Here is a 22,122-nt window from a genome sequence, read left to right as displayed (position 1 = left end):
TGCACAAAACAATGCTGCTTTCTGAGCAATAAAACCAGGTGCTAATTATTTATTTATACCCCACTTTTTCTCTCCACATGGAGACGCAAAGCAACTTACATACAAATTCAGCTTGAGAACAAACCTACAGAAATGATCTTTTCCTTCACCCCTGTATTCACCCTGCTGGCCACAGACCTCTATGCAAGCTCCTGGTTATCACAGGCGTCCCATTCTGACATTGTCAGAGACGCCCATGCGACCAGCAAGAAGGTGGGGAGATTGGCTCTCTCCTTCTTCCTGGTGGCATGGATGCTTCTGCTGATTTTAGAATGAGGTGCCCATGGACAGCCAGAAGCTAGAACAGAGTTCTACACAGTTCTACTACTATGTTTTTCTGAAAATAAGACACTGTCTTATTTTTATCTTTCCTCAAGAAGACACACTATGGCTTATTTTCAGGGGATGTCTTATTTTTATTAATTATGGTACAACAATCTGCATTTATGGGATGATCTCTCTGGGCTCAGTAGCAGACTGCTTGCTGAAGCTTTTCCCCTATCCCCTGGTGTGTGTGTGGGGGTGGGGGTGGGGTGGGGGGTGTTGCTGGTTGGTGCTGGGTGAGAGAGACATAGCTTTACTTCTTTCTCCTGAGGACACACAATACCTAAAGCAGAGTGTCCTGCTTCTCACTTCACTGAGGAGACTTTTACTTTCACTTTCTATGTCTCCCTCTATGCCTCAGCTTGCAGCATGCACAGAACGGCAAGAACCTGATAGGGCAGTGATGGCCAACCTATGACACGCGTGTCAACACTGACACGCCTAGCCATTTTTGCTGACACGCTGCCGCATGTAGATTGATTGGATGACTAATGTCTTTTGTGGCCAAATTTGGTGTGATTTGGTCCAGTGGTTTTGTTGTTTACTCCATGGGAATTATGCACATTACATTTATATATATATATATATACACACACACACACACACACACACACACATATATACTATTATTATTCTATTATTATTGTAGTATATTATTATTTTATTACTATTATATTATTATTATATTATTCATTATTCATGACTACATTGAAACTACAATAGAGAGAAATCAGCGTGGAAACTGCAAGAGGTACCATAGATTGTTGTACATGGAAATAATGGCAGTAAATAGTTTTTGATTTATTAAATACAGTTATATATTACAATTATATATTTTTGTTATTTAAACTATATATATTGTGAAATTATGGGTTTTTCTCTCTCGAAGTGACACACTACCCAAGTCATGCTAGATTTTTTGGTGAATTTTGACACACCAAGCGCAAAAGGTTGCCCATCATTGTGATAGGGGGAGCCGACCTTGTACGCTGAACAGCCACACCTATCACTTTGTCTTATTTTCGGGGTATGGCTAATATTGCGCAAATGCTTAGAAATTCTGCTAAGTCTTATTTTATGGGAAACAGAGTAGCTGGAAGCAGCAACAGTGACACAGAAAGTGATGTGATGGTCCAATGGGGCTGGTGCAGACTTGGCCCAGCTGGGTTGTGTGGACTCCAGCTTGCCACCACATTTCTGCTGCAGACTGGCCCTGGATTTACTGATTAGTGTAGACTCATTCCGAGTTTACTTCCTCAGGCATTGTAGGAAATAGACTGAGGGTGCATCTACATTGTTAAATCAATGTAGTTTGACACCACTTTAACTGCCATGTCCCAATGTTATGACATCATTGGAGTTGTAATTTGACAAGGTGCTTAGCCATTTATGCCACATAGGGCTGGAGCCTCACCAAACTACAACATCCATGATTCCACCAGCATTGAGCCATGGCAGTTAAGGTAGTGTCAAACTTCACCCCCCCCCCACCGAAATTCTCAGGGTGGTCCGCGAGAAGGCCTTACATTTATTATTTAAACTGTTATGTTTATTCATATCATGATCTGATCACTATGCTCAATATATCCCATATGCATGGGGGTATTGGGATAATGATACAAAATGTTTGCTAGGGTAGATCCTCTCTCATTCAGACTCAGCCCCTCTGAACCAAAACCCCAGCCCCCCCCCCCCCCCCGAATCAAAATCCTGGCTACGGCCCTGTGTCCACATATGCCATTTTGGAGGGGGGGGGGATGAAGAAGCAGGGATGTTAGGGGGAATCCTGAGGAGAGTGGAAATGTGCCATGGATGGTGGGGTGGCCTCAAGCAGCCTGTGGCAAACACTTTGCTTTTTCTCATTCAATGCATGGACTGCTTTACTCCCATAGGGTATTTGTATGTGCTGGGTGCTGTTCATTCTGGCTATCTTTTCCTTCACCTAATGGACAGTTTCAACTATGAATTTTGCAAGGCAGAAGCTAATAGTGTACAAAGAAGGGAAGAAGGATTTGTCATAGCCAATTAAGGAGAGAATGAGATTCACCCAGAGGGTTTTCCGTTAATTGAACGCATTCAGGGAAGAAGTCCATTAATCTGAAAGGAGAGGGTTTAGACTTCCCAGAAAGTTGGTGCTGTTTCACAGTCATGTTTGCTGAGTTTCTAATAGTTAATAGAATCACAATCCTTCCAGACTGTTCCCATATCCCAGGATTTGATCCCAGGTTTTCTGCTTATCCCGGATTTTCTGGCAGTACAGACTCATATAATCCAGTTTAAAGCAGAAAACCTGGGATAAGATCCTGGGATATAAGGTCTGTCTGGAAGGGCCCTCAGAGGCAATCTCACCTCTGTTTTCTTCAACTGGAATGAACAAATGTTCTAGATTCCCATCCAAAATAGAATAAATTGAGAAGAAACACACATTCTGAAGTAAAGCCCACGGAAGTTATTTTAACAGTATTTAAAATATCTATCTATGAACTAAGATTGCTTTTTAAAAAGCCCAGACATTTTCAGTTTGTATAATCATGGAAGAAGATGGAGGGAAACCTGAAGCAAAATTGATTGAGATTAAGGGTGCTTGAAATTAGGAACAGCAAAAGGATTTTTTTGGGGTTCATATTTCCTACAGAAATATCCATTTGTTATCTCTGGAGGCTGGTAATGGAACAAAGCATATCTTTCCTCAAAACTCTATATACTGTATTTACAAATCTTGCAAGGAGTTTTGGAAGGAAAATGAATGGCAGGAACTGTTATGGTTGAGCCTTATGGCTCCGATACTGGGAGACGTGGTCGTAAGACTCCTCGGGAGTCAGACTCTCTTGAGGAGCGCGAAAGGAAACGGCTGCGGGACTTATTTGCAGAACCAACAGACGAAGACTCCTTTGAGGGTTTTACCGAGGGAATGGAGGAAGAGATGGTTAGTTCTGAGGAGGATGACATGGAATGGACTCGTGTGAGGGAGGATTTGGGTGTCACCGGCAATGATAGTGTGGGAGGCGACTGGCGGGTTGCAGGATCGGACCCGTGGATGGGCTGGAGGGATGGAACGGGATCCACAGCTGGGGATGCTGTGGGGCGTAGTCAAAGGTGTTTTAGCTCTGATGAGGATGATGATGATGAGGCACCTGGAATTAGGGTAACAGCTGACAGCGATGAGGAGTTGTAAACTGGCATAAAATGGGGTTTAGAATCCAGGGCTAATTGCGTTGGGCAAGGTAATCTGGACGAACGCTTGGGCTCTTGTTGGGAACTTCCTGAAGACGGGTGTGATTCGTTTGCTGAATACGTAAGTTACCAAGGACACTGGGCATAGACGGCGGGAGGAACTGTGTGGGCTTTTTCTGTGCAACTTGTGTTTAATCTTGATAGCTTGGACCTCCGTCGTCTTTTTGACGGACATTAATTGCCTACTCTGGATTGACGCTGGACTGACTGACTGACTACGACCTCGGACTATCCCTTCTGTGGCTATCGGTGGAACTTGTGAACTAAGGACGTCTGTACCTGGCTTTCGACCTCGGACCGGATTGGGACCCTGCTGACCATTGCTACCCTGATTGATGTGCCTGGATCCGGATTTCGCTCGTTGCACGGAGGAGTAACAACCTTAGTTACTCATTTGTAGCTTTTGAGTAGCAGAGAGGAATCTGCTGCCAGTTATTTATGTTTCATTGAATCTTTGTTTATCAACTTTTGTTTGTTTAAATTGCCAGGCTGAAGTAAGCATTTTTGGTTTAACCCGGATTAAACTCCTGTTTAATCCGGTTTATCTTTCGAACCGCTTTTAGTACCAGCGGAGTCTTTTTTGTATCCTTTCACACTGAAGGCAAGTGTTTGCCTAGTCCTTTGTTCCTTACGGGCATTTTTTAGTTCTGTAACTTTAATAAACTGTGTTGAACTTTATTTGGTGGCGTTCTGTCTTTGACAGGAACCATTCATGTTGAAAAAAATGTTTGTATTTGAAAAATGTGCACAAACAACAGGAAAAATTCATACAAATGGATATAGCAGTAAAGATGCATAGGGAAATGTGTGCACTTTGAAAAATGTAAAAATACAGACAAATGTTGAAGTGGAAATGTAATTACACCTTATCTTTCCTGCGAGCTTTCTAAATTAAATAAAAGAAAGCGTAGTTTAGTTTGACAGTAACATTCTTTAACTGTACTAGAAGATCAAATGTATTTGATTTTTTTAAAGTAGAAAGTTTAATTATTAGCATTGAAGGTAGTTGCCTTAGTCAGATTTGTGATGTCCTTCAGCATAGCACTGGATTTATGCATGAGTCTGATAAACTGTAGTTTAGGAGACTCTAAACCAGTGGTTCTCAACCCTTTTTTTTGACCAGGGACCACTTAGATCAGGGAACACTTCAACCAGGGACCACTCTCCAACATTAGTAGCAAAAGGGTTACAAATCAGTTTTTGGTCAACTTCAGATTTGGGTTGGTTATTTAGGGTGCTGATTCAGAAAATTGCATTGGATAGACCACATCAGCTCTAGTTTCTGATACAGACATATGCTATCCAGTAGTCGCCATCTGCTCACCCTCATAAAACCATATTTAATAATTTAGAGCTGATGTGGTCTAACCAATGCAATTTTCTGAATCGGCACCCCAAATAACTCTAGAAACAGGCCTAAAAATGAAGACACCATGGTAGCCCTGCTTCCAGGTGCCATGAGGTGCCAGGTGCTCAGAGGGATGGAGGAGGAGGAGAAGCAGCAGTCAGGAGGCTTGTTGTCGCACCTTTCGTGGGTAGTCAGCTTCTCCCCTCCTGACATCCCCAGGAGTTTAGTCACTCCAGTTGCAATGGTGTAGTAATGATGACCATATTTTAGTTATTAGGGACCACAGGTAGAACTACTCCTCTAAACACAACAGAATGACTAAGAATAGGCAAAATAAGCTGTCAAAGGATTTCAGTACTAATGGAATGGGTTTTTAAACTAAACACAGCTCTTGAAAATTAATGTAATTTTAGCTTAAGTATGCTTAAAAGATAGTAACCTTTATATATTACTATTATTATTATTTATAACATTATTATCCAAGTGTCTGGGATTCATCTCTGAATATCGGTCTCTTCCCAAGGGCCTAGGATATTAGAGGTATTATTGCACAATTATTATGCTTTTCTTCCATAGAAATAAACTGATAATTTGACTTTTCTGTTAAAGGAACTAAAGATGCATTTCTTGTTTGTTGGGGGATCACAGTGGGCGCATCTACAATAGAGAATGAATGCAGTTTTACTGCCATGGCTCAGTGCTATGGAATTCTGGGATTTGTAGTTTGGTGAGGCATCAACACTCTTTGGCAGAAAAGGCTAACTATAACTGCCACGATTTCATAGCATTGTGCCCTGGCAACTATAATGGAGTTAAGCAGCATTAAATCTACACTAAGATGCCTATGGAGGGTAGATCTGAGAAAGAATATGAGAAAGATTTTGATTTTTGGGGCTGGGTAGAAAATTTCTCCTCCTTTTGCAAGAGTTTTCTCTTTTTTTGCCCAGGTTGCAGAATGTCCATATGGAATTATGGGATGATTGAGGGTGGTAATACAAATATGCAGTTAGTAGCAGTTGTAGACATTACTCTCCCCCTTGCCATAGATCACTGAAGTTCAAAGTGAAAGATTTAGGCTGGATCTACACTAACATATAATCCAGTTGCAGAATGCAGATTAACTGCATTGACCTGGATTGTATGGCAGTGTAAACTCATATAATCCAGTTCACTGCAGTTAATATGGCAGTGTAGATCCAGCCTTAAATACTTCAGTACTCAACTCTTGTCTCATAATTTCCCAGTTGGAAAGCAACTACCTTCATATGTTGTCATCCAGAAGAATAGCACATTGCTGGGTACAGCAATCAAAATCCTTATATATGCTAAATTTACACAGAAAACAACATCATGTATGCACAAAAACAATGCTGGCCTCTGACAAATAAAACCAGGTGCTAATTATTCACAGAACACAATCCAAACTGTAAAGAGTCTTATCAGTCCAGGACTCCGCTTTTTTCAAGTTTCCAGACATTTAAAAAATTCATTTTCCGAATAGTTTCAAATAATTGTTCCTCTCTAGTCTCCAGATCTCTGGAGGCACATGACTTCTATGTTTTTTTACTCTTAGGTTTAGATTGAATGTTTAAGGTAATATCCAAAATGTCTTAACCCGCTGTTCAGGAGATAGACTCGGTGCTTTGGAGACCCCCGGCTGGGCCAGAATTGTGCATGCTATTACATTAAAAATGCACCAAGAATTAATCAATACAGACAAATCCGATTACCTCAGCAACAATAAAACAGTCACCTTAAATGAGAATAGAGAATTTAAAATTTACATGGCTCTAAAGAAACATCAACTAGCTCTCAAGTGAAAGAGCTGCTAGCTCTTTATATGGTGCCACCCTGTAGGTAGCAAAGAGATCTCTACACTCTCATACAGGGGTGAGCAGTGTGCATCCCTGAGGCAATGCTCTCCCTTGGTCGCATCTCAAAAGTCTACTTTAAGCTGTCGTTTCATCCTTGTAGCAATAGTAGTCTGTGCCTCCTTTGACTGTCTGATCAATGTGAAGGAAGGAGAGGGAGAGAGGAAGAAAGAAAAAAGAGTGATGTCAGGAAGGGAGGAAGGATTTTTATCACTCATTGCCTCTGCTCAGTGTGAGCCTGCAGACCTAGCATCTTGTCGCTAGGGAACAGTGGACCCAAGATAAAAATGTTATCCATTCATGCCTGCTAAATGTGCAAAACAACAAAGGAAGCAAACCAGTTTGATCTGATCTGAAAAAAATCTCCAAATCCACATTCAAGCAATATATGTATGTATCTGCATTAAACAGCTATAGTGGTTTGATACCACTCTAAGTGCCATGGCTTTATCCTATGGAATGGTGAGATGTTTAGTTTGGTGAGGGAATTCTCTGAAAGAGGAAACTGTATTGCACTTTCTGGAACAAGAGCCAGTGGTTTTAAGCTCCACATGACTTATAAATGGCTGTTAGAATGGTAATGAACTATATACTGTACAGGCTGAGTCTCCCTTATCTGAAATGCTTGAGACCATAAATTAAACGGATTTGGAATATTTTCAAATTTTGGAACACTGATATTTGCATAGGTAAAGGTAAAGGTTTCCCTGACGTTAAGTCCAGTCATGTCTGACTCTGGGGATTGGTGCTCATCTCCATTTCTAAGCTGAAGAGCCGGCATTGACCATAGACACCTCCAAGGTCATGTGGCCGGCATGACTGCATGGAGTGCCTTTACCTTCCCGCCAGAGCGGTACCTATTGATCTACTCACATTGGCATGTTTTCGAACTGCTAGGTTGGCAGAAGCTGGAGCTTACAGCGGGCACTCAATCCACTCCCGAGATTTGAACCTGTGACCTTTCAGTCTGCAAGTTCAGCAGCTCAGTGCTTTAACACACTTTGCCACCGGGGCTCCAATATTTGCATATATGAATTTATGTAGAATTCTCCCCATTTCTCTTTTCTTCAACAGGATTCCTTGATGAAAAACTCAGTGACCACTGGGCATGTGACTAGCCCCCTTTCCCCAGTGGGGACAGTGGGCAGCTGACAGCAAGAAGTTTCAGTTTTTGAAATATTTCACATTTCCAGATAAGGGAGATTTAACCTGTACATTCACTGTGTTGGGTTTATTCATGATAGTAGGAAATTAACTTTCAGGTTCTTTAGAAATCTTCATCAGTTTAGATCAGGTGAGCAAAAAATGTGCAGAGACATAGTGGGAAGAGGAGATCTACACTGGTAACACAGAGGCACACATTTCCATCTGTATTGCAACATACACCCTCATCACAAGATGGACCGGATGGAGCACATTACATGATGCAAGCGCTACTTTTGACAGGATTCCATCCTGGCTTCATGTTGAAAGCATTCTACAGCAAAGCCCCGAGAATACAGGAGGCTTCCTGTGCTCTTATAAGGTAGAATGGGGAAAGCGCAGGATGAAGCTGAGTGGTGACATTTCCCCCCATGGGATGGGGAAGGGACCGATGTAGGGTGTGGGGTTCCCACGCTTCCCGCCAGATTGGCTCCGCTGCTTAACAAATGCCCCTGCTGTTTCCTGGCTTCAGGACTTCAATGTGATGAGGTCCATATATAGAAATGTGCATCCTATCTTGAGATTAAGGTCAAATGTTTTTCATTATCACAGCTGGATCAGAACAATTATCATGACTGAAGATGAGAAGATTTCTTAGCCTAGTTCAGCATTTGAAAACTCACACAGGGGACAATAGTGTTTATTACGTGTTGTGGGACTCACGTAAACAGCATTCCAGTGCACCACCCAATGTGCTCCTGAGCATTTCTCTGATGGCCACTGACCATCAATGAAATGTTCTCCACCTCCTTGTCTTGATTCACAAGGAAATAACCAAGCAGAGGGCTCCTGAGCAAGGAAGGGAAGGGCACCTCAAATTTTAATTTATGGGAGAAATAGAAAATCAATATGGAAGCCAAGAGGATAAAAAAATATTTTTAATACACAAGTTCCTAAAAAACAAATGGAATTGGTCACTCTACAGATGAAAGGGCGAAAAGAACTAGTTTACGTAATGGAGCATTGGGTTGATGGTGGTGCTATTTGAGATACTCTATCATGGCTTTTTCATACAACCAAGCTACTGTTTCCTGATTGCCTGGATGAACCAACCATCCAACAGTAAAACATGAAATAGAATTCTGAAGAGAAAAGCTATTATCGTCCACCTATTCATCTGTCACTTTATTTTTATCCCACTTTCTCCCAGACTGGGGCTCAAAGCAGCTTATAAAATAGCAGAAAATCACAGTTGACCTTCCATATTCACAGATTCAGCATTCATGGATTCAGTCATTCCTGGTTTGAATTTGTATATACCGGTAATAGGGCTTGAGGAGGCTGGCATCTTGGAATCAAACCCTAGCAAGTACCAAGAGTCCATTGTACAATAAAAACAGATCAAAATATAGATTAAAACAGTATTAACTGTCAGCAGAATTAAAGCATTTAAAATCAGTACAGTACCATAAAAAACCCCTTTCTTGTTAAAAATCAATTTTGAAAGGCTTGCTGGGGAAATCAAACCTGCCACCAAAATGACAACAAAGAAGGAATATATATTAATGCACAAAAGCTGTCATAAAATGCTTTCATCTGATCATGGAAAGAACCAAAAACTGAATATATAAACAAAAGGCCATCCTTTACCTTGGGGTCATGTATTCCAGACAGCTCTTCATAGATTTTCTCTCCCACCATGACAGCAGCCAGATTCGCTGTATATGTTGACAGACAAAATAAACAAAAAATGGCCCAGAGGTTCATGAGAAACCTTCCAGTCCAGCACTTGGGGGGTTTTATGGCAGCTGTTCTACCAAACAAGATGGCATAACAGACATTCAAGGCAGAGGAGAAGGAGAAAACTTTATCCCTGTTTCTTCCCTTTGGGGTCATGCCAAAGGGGCTTGTCCATTCGTAGAGGGTGAGAAAGATTGCAGTGATGTGTAGGGCCACAAAAATTCCCAGCCACATGGTCCAGTGGAGTGGCCACATAAAAGCTCCAATAGGAGCCGCTGTGTCTTTGGTTCTCACCAGGATGCCCAAGCTAGTAGAAAAGAAGGGGCTGGTGAAATCGACCACCTGGCTACGGGCTGTGTTGATACTGAATGATGTCACGGCCATGTGGGCAGTGCCAGCCAATAGGTCACCCACAAGCCCTGTCCACTGGCCATTTTTCAAAGCCCCATATTTTCCATCACCGACAATGTACAGGTCAAAATCAAAGTTCATATCTTCAGCCAGTTTTTCCAACAGATCTATGCAGTAGCCATAACAGCACTGTTTGAACTTGGTGGGCACTGTGTCATTGCCGCCTTGCAGGTTTTCAAAGAGAGTATCCAGCACAGCCGAATCATTGGTCAAGGGGTCCAAGCAGAGCTGACCTGCCGGACACAGGCCTTCATCATCCACAGCCCTTGTGAACACAAACGGATGTTCAATGAGGGTCACCACCCTCAGATGCAGCCGAGTAGGGTGCTGGTTGTGATTCTTGTGCCGCTGGGCCTGCTCTGGCCAGATCCCGTAATCCATGATGATCTTTCCTTCTTGCCAGCTCCCCAAGCGAGTCCACATTGGATTGCCCACAGGATCGTGCTGCAGATTCCAAATAAAGAAGTTGTTTTCGGAGCTGATGATGGAGGAGTCTTTGACTTTAATGTGCCCACTAAGCCCATGAAAGGTGGTATTGGCTAGAAACCTACAGGGCAAAGGCAAGATGTTATGAAACAGAGATTCAGAATATACAGCCCTCAAAGATGCCCTGAAATACAGAATGCTATTCCTCGCAGTGTTAAGGCCCTAACATTAGGGAGAGTGAAGCAATCATCTCAGGCAGCAAATACTGGGAGCAGAGTAATTAGTTTTCCTCTACTATTTTCTGGATGCTTCCTTCTGTTGGGTATTAAAGCAATATATGTCACACAAAAAGAGTGTATGTGTATGTGTGTCTTCAATTTACCTATAAACACCATGAATTTCATAGGGTTTTCTTAGGCAGGAAATACGCAGAGGTGGTTTTGCCTGTTCCTTTCTCTGAAATATTTCCTACAGCACCTGCTGTTCATTGGTGGCCTTCCATCCAAGTACTAACCAGGGCTCAACCTGCTTAGCTTTGTAAATACGTCTTTAAGGTATCTTCAGATTTCTACACTAGCCAAAGGGACACTGGAATTTTAGAAGAGCTATCCAAGATTCTGACCTCTACCCAAAACACAGATTCAGCTTTCTGGGAGTTATAGGTCAAAATATCTGGGAACCTACAGGTTGAGAACCACGGCTCTGAATGTATTGGATGTCATTGCTTCTTCCTTAATTTTAGAAGAGACTATCACTTCAACTAAGCCTCCACATGAAGGCAATGACAGTCCCTTCCATGCTGCTCTTTTGTCAAGAATGTTCTGTTCCGGCAGGCTTTTAGAAAATTGCTGCTAGGGCTTTTAACTATGTGCTTTTTGCTACTCTTAATGGATTTTGGTGTTTTCCATGGATTTGTTTTAATTGGCTTTAATTTCAATGCATAATTTAATTACAGGTTAATATTATTCTTGTATGCTTTTATTTGTGACTTTGAGATTGCTCCAACTCTCTGTGTTTTAACTTTTACAAGCAAAGGCAGCTTGTATGCATATATATATACACACATACACACTCACATCATCACCTGAAGATTCAGTTGCCCTCTTGACTGTTTTCTGCCCATGGTTTGTTATTGGCTTTAGGCCGCAAACTATTTATGGCAGGCCCTGCTAAATGCTGCCGTCTTTCTTTCAGCAAGATATGTGGCCAGTTCATACTAATCTCTGTGGGTGAATGTTCCTTTTTCAGGGTGGAAGACCAAGCACATATGTCTGCATCTACAAGGTTCATAATACAAGGCAGGGCATGATATACAGGCTAAAATGGGCAGAGACTTTATAAAAGCGAGTGGGTTTTTATTTAATTGTGTGAGAACCTGGATAGAATTCCTAAATATATTTCATTATGAACTTGATGATGCAGGAAAGGTATACCTATACCACAAGGGGTGCATCTACTCTGTAGAATTAATGCAGTTTGACACCACTTTAACTACCATGGCTTAATGCAATTGAATCTTGGGACTTGTAGTTTTACTAGTCCAAACTGCATTATACGGCAGTGTAGATCCAACCAAAGAGTGCTGGTGCCTCACCAAAATTACAAATCCCAGAATTCCATAATATTGTGCCATGGAAGTTAAAGTGGTATTATACTGCAATAATTCTGCTATGTAGATCCAGACAGAAACACATAGTTATTTAGCCTGCCAGATATTTTCTGGGGAAAAATATACAGCTAGTTCTCTAATCGGGTAGGTCTCTATTGGGGTAAAGCACATAAAAATGCAGTTAATCAATCAATACCATTAAAATTATGACTTCCATGAGAGTTCTAAACTATAACCTGCAGAACAGTTTTGTTCCATTTCAGATGCCCATCCTCATATAAAGTTCTCCCACACTGACATGATGCTTCCATTTATCTTTTTCTCTGGAGTGGGCTAGCTGCTGTGTTGATGCTTGTCATTCAAATATAGAAATTCAAATTGGTCCAAATTGGAGAACACCTCTAAATGTGCCTGCTGCCTGTGCTAAAAGCCTACATGTATGAAAGAATTGAATAAACCTCCTTATCCTAAATTATTCAGAATCCCTTGCTACATAATCGGCATTTACTAGTAATGAATCAATTTGCATTTGCAAACATTGTGATAGTTTGAGTTTGTCATTACATCTTGTTATATCTTTCAGGACACTTTTTTTTTTGCAAGGAGGACTTGCCCATGACATTTTGCTGCCTGACAATTTAGCTAAAGCCACACAGGTTCCAATGCCATCAAAGTTATTTTGATACAATAAGCAGAAAGTCTTACAAGAACCTCTTTCAACCCTGTGAATACAAGGACAACAATTCCAAAATAAGGAGCGCATACCTTGCTATATATCCTTTTATGTCACGGAGGGCCTTTCCACACAGCCCTATATCCCAGAATATCAAGACAGAATATCCCACAATATCTGCTTTGAACTGGGTTATCTGAGTCAAAACTCAGATAATGTGGGATTTTCTGCCTTGATATTCTGGGATATAGGGCTGTGTGGAAGGGCCCTAAGATAATTTGCTCCTCTTAATAAAACTGGGCAGAGGGGGACGATCTGAGTGATTAATACCCTTTTACCCCATTATAACTCTTTCAGGAGTGAATTTACCTTTCTAGGGGCAGATTTCTCCCATTTACTGTCCTGTTGTCTCACCGCATTCCTAACTATGAGTCGTTTGTAAGTCGGATAAATGTAACTCAGGAATTGCCTGTATATGGTGCCCCCATTCACACGCTATGTATATACCAATAGCGGCACATCTAAAACACTAATGTGAACAATAGTTCATAGACACAAGCTCCTCATCCTTTGAGTGTATATATGCTACTATTTATTTTCTGTAGACTTTGATACAGTCAAAGCAGTCAGCTTTCATTAGTGGGCTAATTAAATTATTCCATATTCATTAGTTTGATGGCTTGGCCATTCTGTCTTTATCTCAAAAAGTTTAATACAGACTGAATGAAAGAGAATGGGCAGCAAGTCAAATCACACAGTGCTTTAATTACCCAAACAGCATACTTAAAACCACCATAATTTACAGACGAGATGGGCCTTTCAAACCCTAATGTTTTTTGCCCTGTAACAAGGGCGATCAAGAGATTAGGCATTCACTCAGCCGAAATTCATTCTCACCACATGATCTCTAATGTATATGATCCACTGCAAAAAGGAAAGTATAGAAGAGAGCCTTACATACTTTGGAACAAGAAAACTGCACTAGAATTATGAACTCACTGTTTAAACCACAGAGACAAATCTTCTCCCGCCATAGTAAGGGCACCCTTTCCTTGTGGCATCACCTATCTTGTAAATCTGGTTTTTCCATTATAATGCTCTCCATATGTGTTACCTATGGGCCTTTCCACACAGCCTTATATCCCAGAATATCAAGGCAGAAAATCCCACATTATCTGAGTGGACTCCGATAACCCAGTTCAAAGCAGATATTGTGGCATTTTCTGCCTTGATATTCTGGGATATAGGGCTGTATGGAATGGCCCTATATTTCCAGTGAGTGTGCAGTGATGGGAACTGCAATCCAACATATCTGAATACAGTAGAATCTCACTTATCCAACATTCGCTTATCCAATGTTCTGGATTATCCAACACATTTTTGTAGTCAATGTTTTCAATGCATCATGATATTTTGGTGCTAAATTCGTAAATACAGTAATTACTACATAGCATTAATGAGTATTGAACTGCTTTTTCTGTCAAATTTGTTGTATAACATGATGTTTTGGTGCTTAATTTGTAAAATCATAACCTAATTTGAGGTTTAATAGGCTTTTCCTTAATCCCTCCTTATTATCCAACATATTCGCTTATCCAACATTCTGCCGGCCCATTTATGTTGGATAAGTGAGACTTTACTGTAACACCATGCTGGAAAATGGTTTATGTATTATATTTATTAATTAAATTTATGACCTGCCTTCCTTCCATCGAGGGTCCCAAGGTGACATATACACTAGAAGTTGGCTAAAATGTAATATTACAAAACTTAAAAAACAAAACAAAACAAATACTAGTATCTTCTGACTAATTTCATTGCTATGAATTACAACTATGATTCCCAAACTTTAGTCCTCCAAGTATTTAGGATATTTTCTCCCAGAAGTTCCAGGTACCTTGGCCAATGATCAGAGATTCTGAGAACTGAAATCCCGAGCACCCGAAAGACCAGAGTTTGGGAAACACCTAATTAGAAAATGGATGGATGAGTTGAGTTTGGTAATGTTACATTTTGGGGCTACAATACCCAGATTTGCCCAGCCAGCATATGTGATTTTTGAGCCTATCACAACCCATCAGTCATGTATGCTGCCTGCTAATATGACTTCGTTTTTTGTTTAACATTGTGTTATGGCTCTAGTGATGGATCACTGGAGATTGCTCACAGAAGGAGGTGAAAACACTAATCTGCTTGTCCTGATTAATTGAAGAATGAACCTTCATTGCTCACTGTGGCAGTTGCCTATACATCAAGACTGGAGGAGTTAGATGTAATAATTAAGGTAGATATGTAACTAAGAATTCCACCAATCCTTTCTACTACCACATTACTGTTTCTATGCACCTTTTGGTGATCTATCCTAGGGTTTTTCATGGCAAGATTTGTTGAGAGGAGCTTGGCGGTTGCCTTCATCTTGAGCCCCATCTACACTGCCATATAGGGCCCTTCCACACAGCCATATAACCCAGAATATCAAGGCAGAAAATCCCACAATTTGAACTGGGGCCCCTTCCACACAGCTGAATAAAATCCCACATTATCTGCTTTGAACTGGAATATATGGCAGTGTGGACTCAAATATCTTAGTTCAAAGCAGATATTGTGGGATTTTCTGCCTTGCTATTCTGGGTTATATGGATGTATGGAGGGGCCCTGGGTTATCTGAGTCCACACTGCCAAATATTCCAGTTCAAAGCAGAAAAAGGTGGGATTTTATTCAGCTGTGTGGAAGGGGCCATAATGTAAGTTGAAACTGCATTAAGTGGTAGTGTGGATGGTGCCTTAATCTGAGAGAGGATGACTTGCTCAAAGTACCCAGTAGACATTCATAGCTGACTGTGGATTTGAACCCTGGTTTCTCAGAGTCTTGATCCAGGATTCAAACCACTATATCACACTGGCTCTTGATCATACAGAGTTTATCATATGGAAATTCAATACTTACAAGATTTACAATATGCAATAGTTCTTATTAGTCATAAGAAAAGGAATGGAGGGAAAACCTTACTTTGATAAATACTGTCCTGAAGTGAGATTTTTTTCCTCTGTGTTCAAACAATTCGTTGTACTTGGAATAAGTGCCAGCTCTGGCTGGATCATTGTAGCCGAAGCCACAGCTCTAGCTACCAATTCCATTGCATCCTGGACGTAATCTTCAAAAAAAGATTGTGTTGTTTTCCCATGAGCTATAAGACCCAACGGCAAGCCTTCTGTCCTCAGTTCTTCCACATTGTGCGAATCCCCAAGAATCCAGTGCAGCTCAGGAGGCATCACCCCAAACTGTGTGGTTATCTCAAAAATCCTCCTTGTGCTTTCCATGTCACAGCCAAACATTACCACGGTGGATGTCGTGTCCTTTATGTTCTCCAGATGAACTTGCAAGTAGGTCAAGAGGTCATCAGTTGATGTGAGGTTTCCTGTGATATTTATAATGGATCCCAAATGAAATTTGGAGCTTTGTTGCGTGAGGAAGAGAAAATCGGTGATGTTCCATTCTTCCTGGCATACCATCAAGCTAAAATTATACCAGTTGTTCAAGGCCAAGATTGAAAAAGTGACATCGGCGTCAAAGCTTAATGAGCGTTCTAAACTCAACTGCAGGTGAAGGGGATTCTGTAAGACAAGAAAAGTATATATTAGAGAGTCTTACACACAGAGATCAGAAGTTTGGAGACACTCCTTTGATAGTTTTGTTAACCGTGCCTCTGGAATAAATCCCCTAACACTTTACATGACTATCCTAGTTGTGTCTACTTGAACGAAACCTCCTTTCCTTTTAATCAGGCTTATAGTACAATAAATGTGTATAGGATTGTTGTCTAGTAGCAGGCGAGTATAAATGTCTACTCAGAAGAAAGCCATTTGGGCAAAATAGTCTACTTCTAGGATTGCCATTTTAGAAATTATTTTCCCCCCAATAAAAATAAAGCATAAAAGTTAGCAGTGTACATACATCTAACCATGGAAAAATCAGTCACAAAATTCTACCAGGTCAATATTTCATTTTTTCTATACTTTACCTTTGCTCTGGATTGCTTGCTTCCATTATAAGTGTCGCATTTTTGACTCTGGCGGTTATAGTCGATTAGATATCAAAACGTTGCATGTTTAATATTTTGTGTAACCTTTTTTAACCTTTCAAGATGTCCTTCACATTTCTCATTTTAAGAGAGAAACGAAGAAATGTCTTCTTTTCAGCCAGAAAAGTGTGACTTAAGGATAAAAGCACTTCTGAGCAAATTAGAGAGATTTAGAAGAAGATAGTGCTCCTTCTGTTATTCTCATGTCTGAGGAAAGGACTAACCTGAAGATATTTAAAGATTCTTATTAAAGCTAAAAAGTTTTGAGAATACAGTATGACCCCTGTAGTCCCTGACGATATGTTCCATGACCTCTTATGGATATCTGAAACCATAAATACTAATGAGTCCTATATTTTGAATAAATGTGGGCTGGAAGAATACCATAAATCCACGCTGGATGACATAGAGAGGTCCATAAACACATCTCGAAAGGAATATCATTTGGAACAATAATAAACTGAACTGTTGAATATTGAGTCTGTGAGTAAATGGGTTTTATGATAACACAGCCCAACAATTTTTTCTTGGTGTCTTGATTTTTATCCTATTCCTGGGGTTCTTTGGGGGTGCCGATTCAGAAAATTGTACTGAACAGACCGCATCAGCTCTAGTTTCTTAGGTATGGTTGAATTTATAAAAGTTTATATCATAAGTCTATGTTTTCAGTATGAAATAAGTAGATTTTGATGTAGTACACTTTTCTTTTAATTTTTAATGTTTCCTTCATGTTTAAACTATATTAAGCACCAAATTAAAATATTTTGATTTTTTATGGATGACCAGAGTGAAGAATTATATAGCAAGATTCTGTATCTTGAAAATTAGAACTGATAAAGAAAACTGGTGTCATTTTTGGAATCAGCTGGTCAAATATACCCAGAAACAGGCCCAACATTTGGAGCACAAAAATGTGTATTGGCCAGTGTAATCTTTATATCCTATCTGAGAGTCGCAGTCCCTAATTTGCTCCCTTCAAAGCTCAAAAAGGGAATTTCTACTGTCATTTTCCATCTCTGACTGGAGATTGCTTTCAGGCTGGATCTACACTGCCATATCATCCAGTTTCTGAATCCAGATTATCTGCTTTGAACTGGATTATATGACAGCATAGACCCATATAATCCAGTTTAAAACACATAATCTGGATTCAGAAACTGGATGATATGACAGTATAGATGGGGCCTCATAGACACTTCCAGGATTTTTGGAAGCACAAGCTGAGAATTCCTCCATTTTTGTATGGGAGAGGGACATGAAACAAAGCACTCTCAACTTTCTAAAGATTTTAAATATTCTAGCGGAGGTTAGTTTATTCTGATAGCTTATCTCATGCACACTGAAGGTGCAAGAGGGTGGGATGAAAACTAGATTCCCTACTGAAGTACTTGGGGGGAAGCCTCCCCAAAATTCTCCAAACTGGAACCATGTGGCCAACTGCCTGGTGCAATCCAGACTGCTGGGGGTCTGTGGGTTGAGAAATCACTTTCACCATTCATGCTTTGCCCACACAGTAAGCCTCACATATCAGTTAAGCTACCCAAGCTATATACTTTAACATGTCACAGCAAGTAACTATGGAAAATAAGCATTGGTATAAGAAAAAGTGTGCATTTTGTTCACAGGCTTGTGATTTAAATAAACAAACCAGAAACAGGTCAATTTCCTGCATGAAACTACATCAGAAATTCTATTAACAAGGAAACAGTTAGCAGCATGTTAATCCTAACTGATAGGAGAAAGCAGTGCTCACATTCGATTTTTAGTGAGCCGGTGGGAGAATTCCCAAGAGTGTGATAAGAAAAACTGCAATTCGGGATATTTATTCAGTTGCTTTCTCCCCTCTTAAGTATTCAGAACCTCTTTATATAAGCACAGAGGGAAGCTAATTAAAGGGTAAACTATTACAATCAATACACATCTTGTAATATCAATTATTTGCTTGAATTATGGGATGAATAAAATGAGTTGATGGCTATAATTTCTAGAACTCCACCACCTACAGCAGAACCTGTGGCATACACTCTAGGTATTTAAGTGGCACTGTTCCTCAGTGCAAATGTGTGTGTATTAAGCAGGTGATGCATGAATGAACTTATGAAACTTACTGCGTTTCCCCTTCCGGCTATGCCTGGATGGAAAGGACTATTTGCCCACCCTAATGAATACAGACCTAAGTTCTGAGGGTGGGACTCAACATTTAAGGTGCCCGTCCCTCTCAGCTCCTAGCATTGGAGCAGCAAACATTGGAGAGGTCACTGGCCCACCAACAAGCTGCCCTTCTCCCTTGCACTCACCCTTACAGGACTGTAAGTAAAGGGTTTGTTGTGCGGGAGGAGGAGGCTGCAGCAAGGGGCACCTTGTGGGTGCCTGCCTAATTGGACCCATCATTGCTTGCAGCCTCCATTTCACTTTTGGAGTTTCCCTCCTGGTGATGGGAGGTGCCCAGCCTCATTTCCACAGGTTTAAGACAAGGGGTTAAGAAACCCTGCTTCCTGGGATCCTTTCCCTTCTGTCTTTAGAGAAGACTTAGGTTGAAGGGGAGCGCTAAAGAAATCTAGCTTTCCCTTCTGTTTTTAGAGGAGACCCGAGTTTAAGGCAAAGGATTAAGAAACCCCACTTCCTGGGATCCTTCCCCTTCTAGTGGCTGTCTCCCTCCCTGCACTCCACATGTAACCATAAGAAACGGAAAGCAACTGGTTTTTTGACAGCCACTGTTCTCTTGCTGCTGAGAAAAAAATGAAGGTGGAGGAAATGTACATGCCGAAGACCGTTTTTGAAAACAGATTCATGCACAAGCCTACCCTGAATTATTATGTGCAACCCTGTACTATTATGTGCAGCCCTGTATGTGCAGCCCTGGATTAGCGCAGGTGTCCTAGTTATGTCAATTGTGAAAACTTCAAGCAACTTGTATAGAAGTTATTCAAATTTTAAAAACACATGGTTTCTGGCACAGTAGCACCATTTGTAGTTTTCCTGCATACGTCTTCTGTGCAAATACCCATTGTTGCACAGATATCACACAATGCACATTTTCTGTCTGCAAAGCCAAGAAAACACTGTGTATTTTAGTGCAAACAAATATTTCTCATATAAGTCCCTAATGCAAAACATGCTGTTGACCCAGATGGGCCTATTGTAGACCTTATTTATTTATTTATTTATTTATTTATTTATTTATTAGGTTTATCGCTTTTAGGTCACCAATCTCCCTCCCCCACTTCATGCCTTTGGAAGGGAGAGCTATTGCTGTCTTTAGCCACCATTTAAGTAAGGCCCATGTGCTTGGCCATGGTGATGGCCATTTTAGAACAATGCTTCCACAGTAGGCATCGTGATTATCTCCTTTGATAATTTGGATTATATGGCAATATAGAAGGAGCCTAAGAATGGCTGGAATGGCTGGAAAACCTAGCCATTCCTAAACAAATGTTCTCTCGGGTAGAAATATAGCAATGTTTTAATTCATGGTTTAGCACTTTCATAGAGGTCCTTGTGTCCCTAACAGCAACAAATATGGGGGCTAACCATATCTCCTTTCTTTCCCCCAGGAGGCCAATGCCAATATTGCAGCTTGGAAATTCTGAGATAAATGCAAAATATATTACAAAGCAATTATTAGTTTCAGTAATAACCTCATCATTTGTGCCGCCAGATTCACAAGGTATCATGACAAATCCGGAGGTGCCCGGCATGGGGTGTGGGAACCCGTTGCCTCATGCCCCACATTGCCCGGCTTCCCCGCTACCTCATCCCATGGGTAGAAGCATCAGCTGCCTGGCTTCTCCCATTGATCCCAATGCAACATGAGAAGTCTCCTGTGTTGCCTCAGTGGCAACATATACCAGTTTCTCTGCAGTTTTTCAACAGAGCCCCACTGGAAGTAGTTTTACATTCTTGGGATAGAAGCCATCCCAAGAATAAAACTGCGTACGCTGTCAAAACATCCTCGTCTGATGAGGTCGAATGAGACAGCTATCCAGCCTACCCTTCCCTCTCCCAGTTATCAAACTGAGTCAGCATATCCACCCACTAATGAATAACCATCAGATAATCCACTCCCTCCAACAGGTTGTGAATTACAACCATGGACATTACAGGCGAAAATTAACTGCAGCTCAGTTTTGTAAAAGTAATTAAGTTCCAAAGCACCTTATTAGTAAACTAGTTACTTCTTAGCTGTAGTAATAGGGGCTGCATCTTGTGATTCATTTCAAGCATTCATGTTTCTTGCACTGACTCCAATGATGGTGCATTTTCATCCTGTATGGCTAAGTGTGAGTAAGAAAAATTCGGTGTGTAATTAATAGTCTCTTAATATATCTGTCAGATACCTAGATAAAGAAGAAGATGCATATAACTCCAAAAAGCCTCACAGATTATGTTAAGCTCCAAATAAACACTGTATTTGAAAACAATAAATATGTTTAAGGCCAGGAAAGTAGCAAGCTCGGAGGCAATAGATTAATACTGCACTCAGCTAAGACGATTAGCAATGAGCTGTGCATTTTGAACACTGATAAAGAGATCAAGACACAGACCATAGAGCATTGCAGATCTGCTCAACTGAGAAATGGAGGGCTTAGGAATTGTGACAATGCAATAAATAAGAGTGATGGAGCAGGCTTACTCCATGGTGATAGCTGAAATACAAGTGACCGTCTTGGAAAAACTGATAATCCCTGCAGGAAATGTCAACTAAATTGCAGATGGAAAAGCTAAATAAGTCAAGAACCTAAAAGAATAAACAGCTTTGAAAAGGAAGTTATTTGCTTTTTATGTGTTGGCAACTAACTTCAGTTTATGGATCTCAAAATGAAACTAATTTCAGGTTCCAACAGAGATCTGTAGCAACCGAAAGACTACCAAAGAGTGCATCTACACCGCAGAATTAATGCAGTTTGACACTACTTTAACTGTGATGATTCAATGCTATGGAATCCTGGGATGTGTAGTTTGGTGATGCACCAGCATACTTAGGCAGAGAAGGTAGAGGCCTTGTAGAGCTACAACTCCCATGATTCAATTGTATTGGGCTAGAATAATAAACGCGAAGCATTGGAAATCACAAGATATCCCCACAAAAGAAGAATGGCTGGGGAAAATGGAAGATATTCGAGATATGGACGAATTAACTTTTTTATTAAAAACACATAGAGGTCAACCAATAACAAAGAAAGACTGGACTTTATTTAGAGACTATAAGAATAATGAACAAC

At 40.7% G+C, this 22,122-nt stretch overlaps 1 protein-coding gene across 1 annotated transcript in view; it reads right to left on the bottom strand.

Moving 5' to 3' along the window:
• Positions 1-22,122, bottom strand: part of grin3a (glutamate ionotropic receptor NMDA type subunit 3A) — a 219,151-nt gene that overhangs the window by 91,686 nt on the left and 105,343 nt on the right. The window contains exons 2-3 of the mRNA XM_003216628.4: positions 15,829-16,433; positions 9,610-10,657 (exon numbers count right to left, since the gene is read on the bottom strand). Coding sequence (XP_003216676.2) covers positions 9,610-10,657; positions 15,829-16,433 — 1,653 coding nt within the window. The remainder of the gene's footprint in view (positions 1-9,609; positions 10,658-15,828; positions 16,434-22,122) is intronic.

The sequence above is a fragment of the Anolis carolinensis genome, chromosome 2, assembly GCF_035594765.1.
Source record: "Anolis carolinensis isolate JA03-04 chromosome 2, rAnoCar3.1.pri, whole genome shotgun sequence".
Taxonomy (NCBI): Eukaryota; Metazoa; Chordata; class Lepidosauria; order Squamata; family Dactyloidae; genus Anolis; species Anolis carolinensis.
Note: the sequence above shows the minus strand (reverse complement) of the source record. Positions and strands in the feature narration are given on the sequence as shown.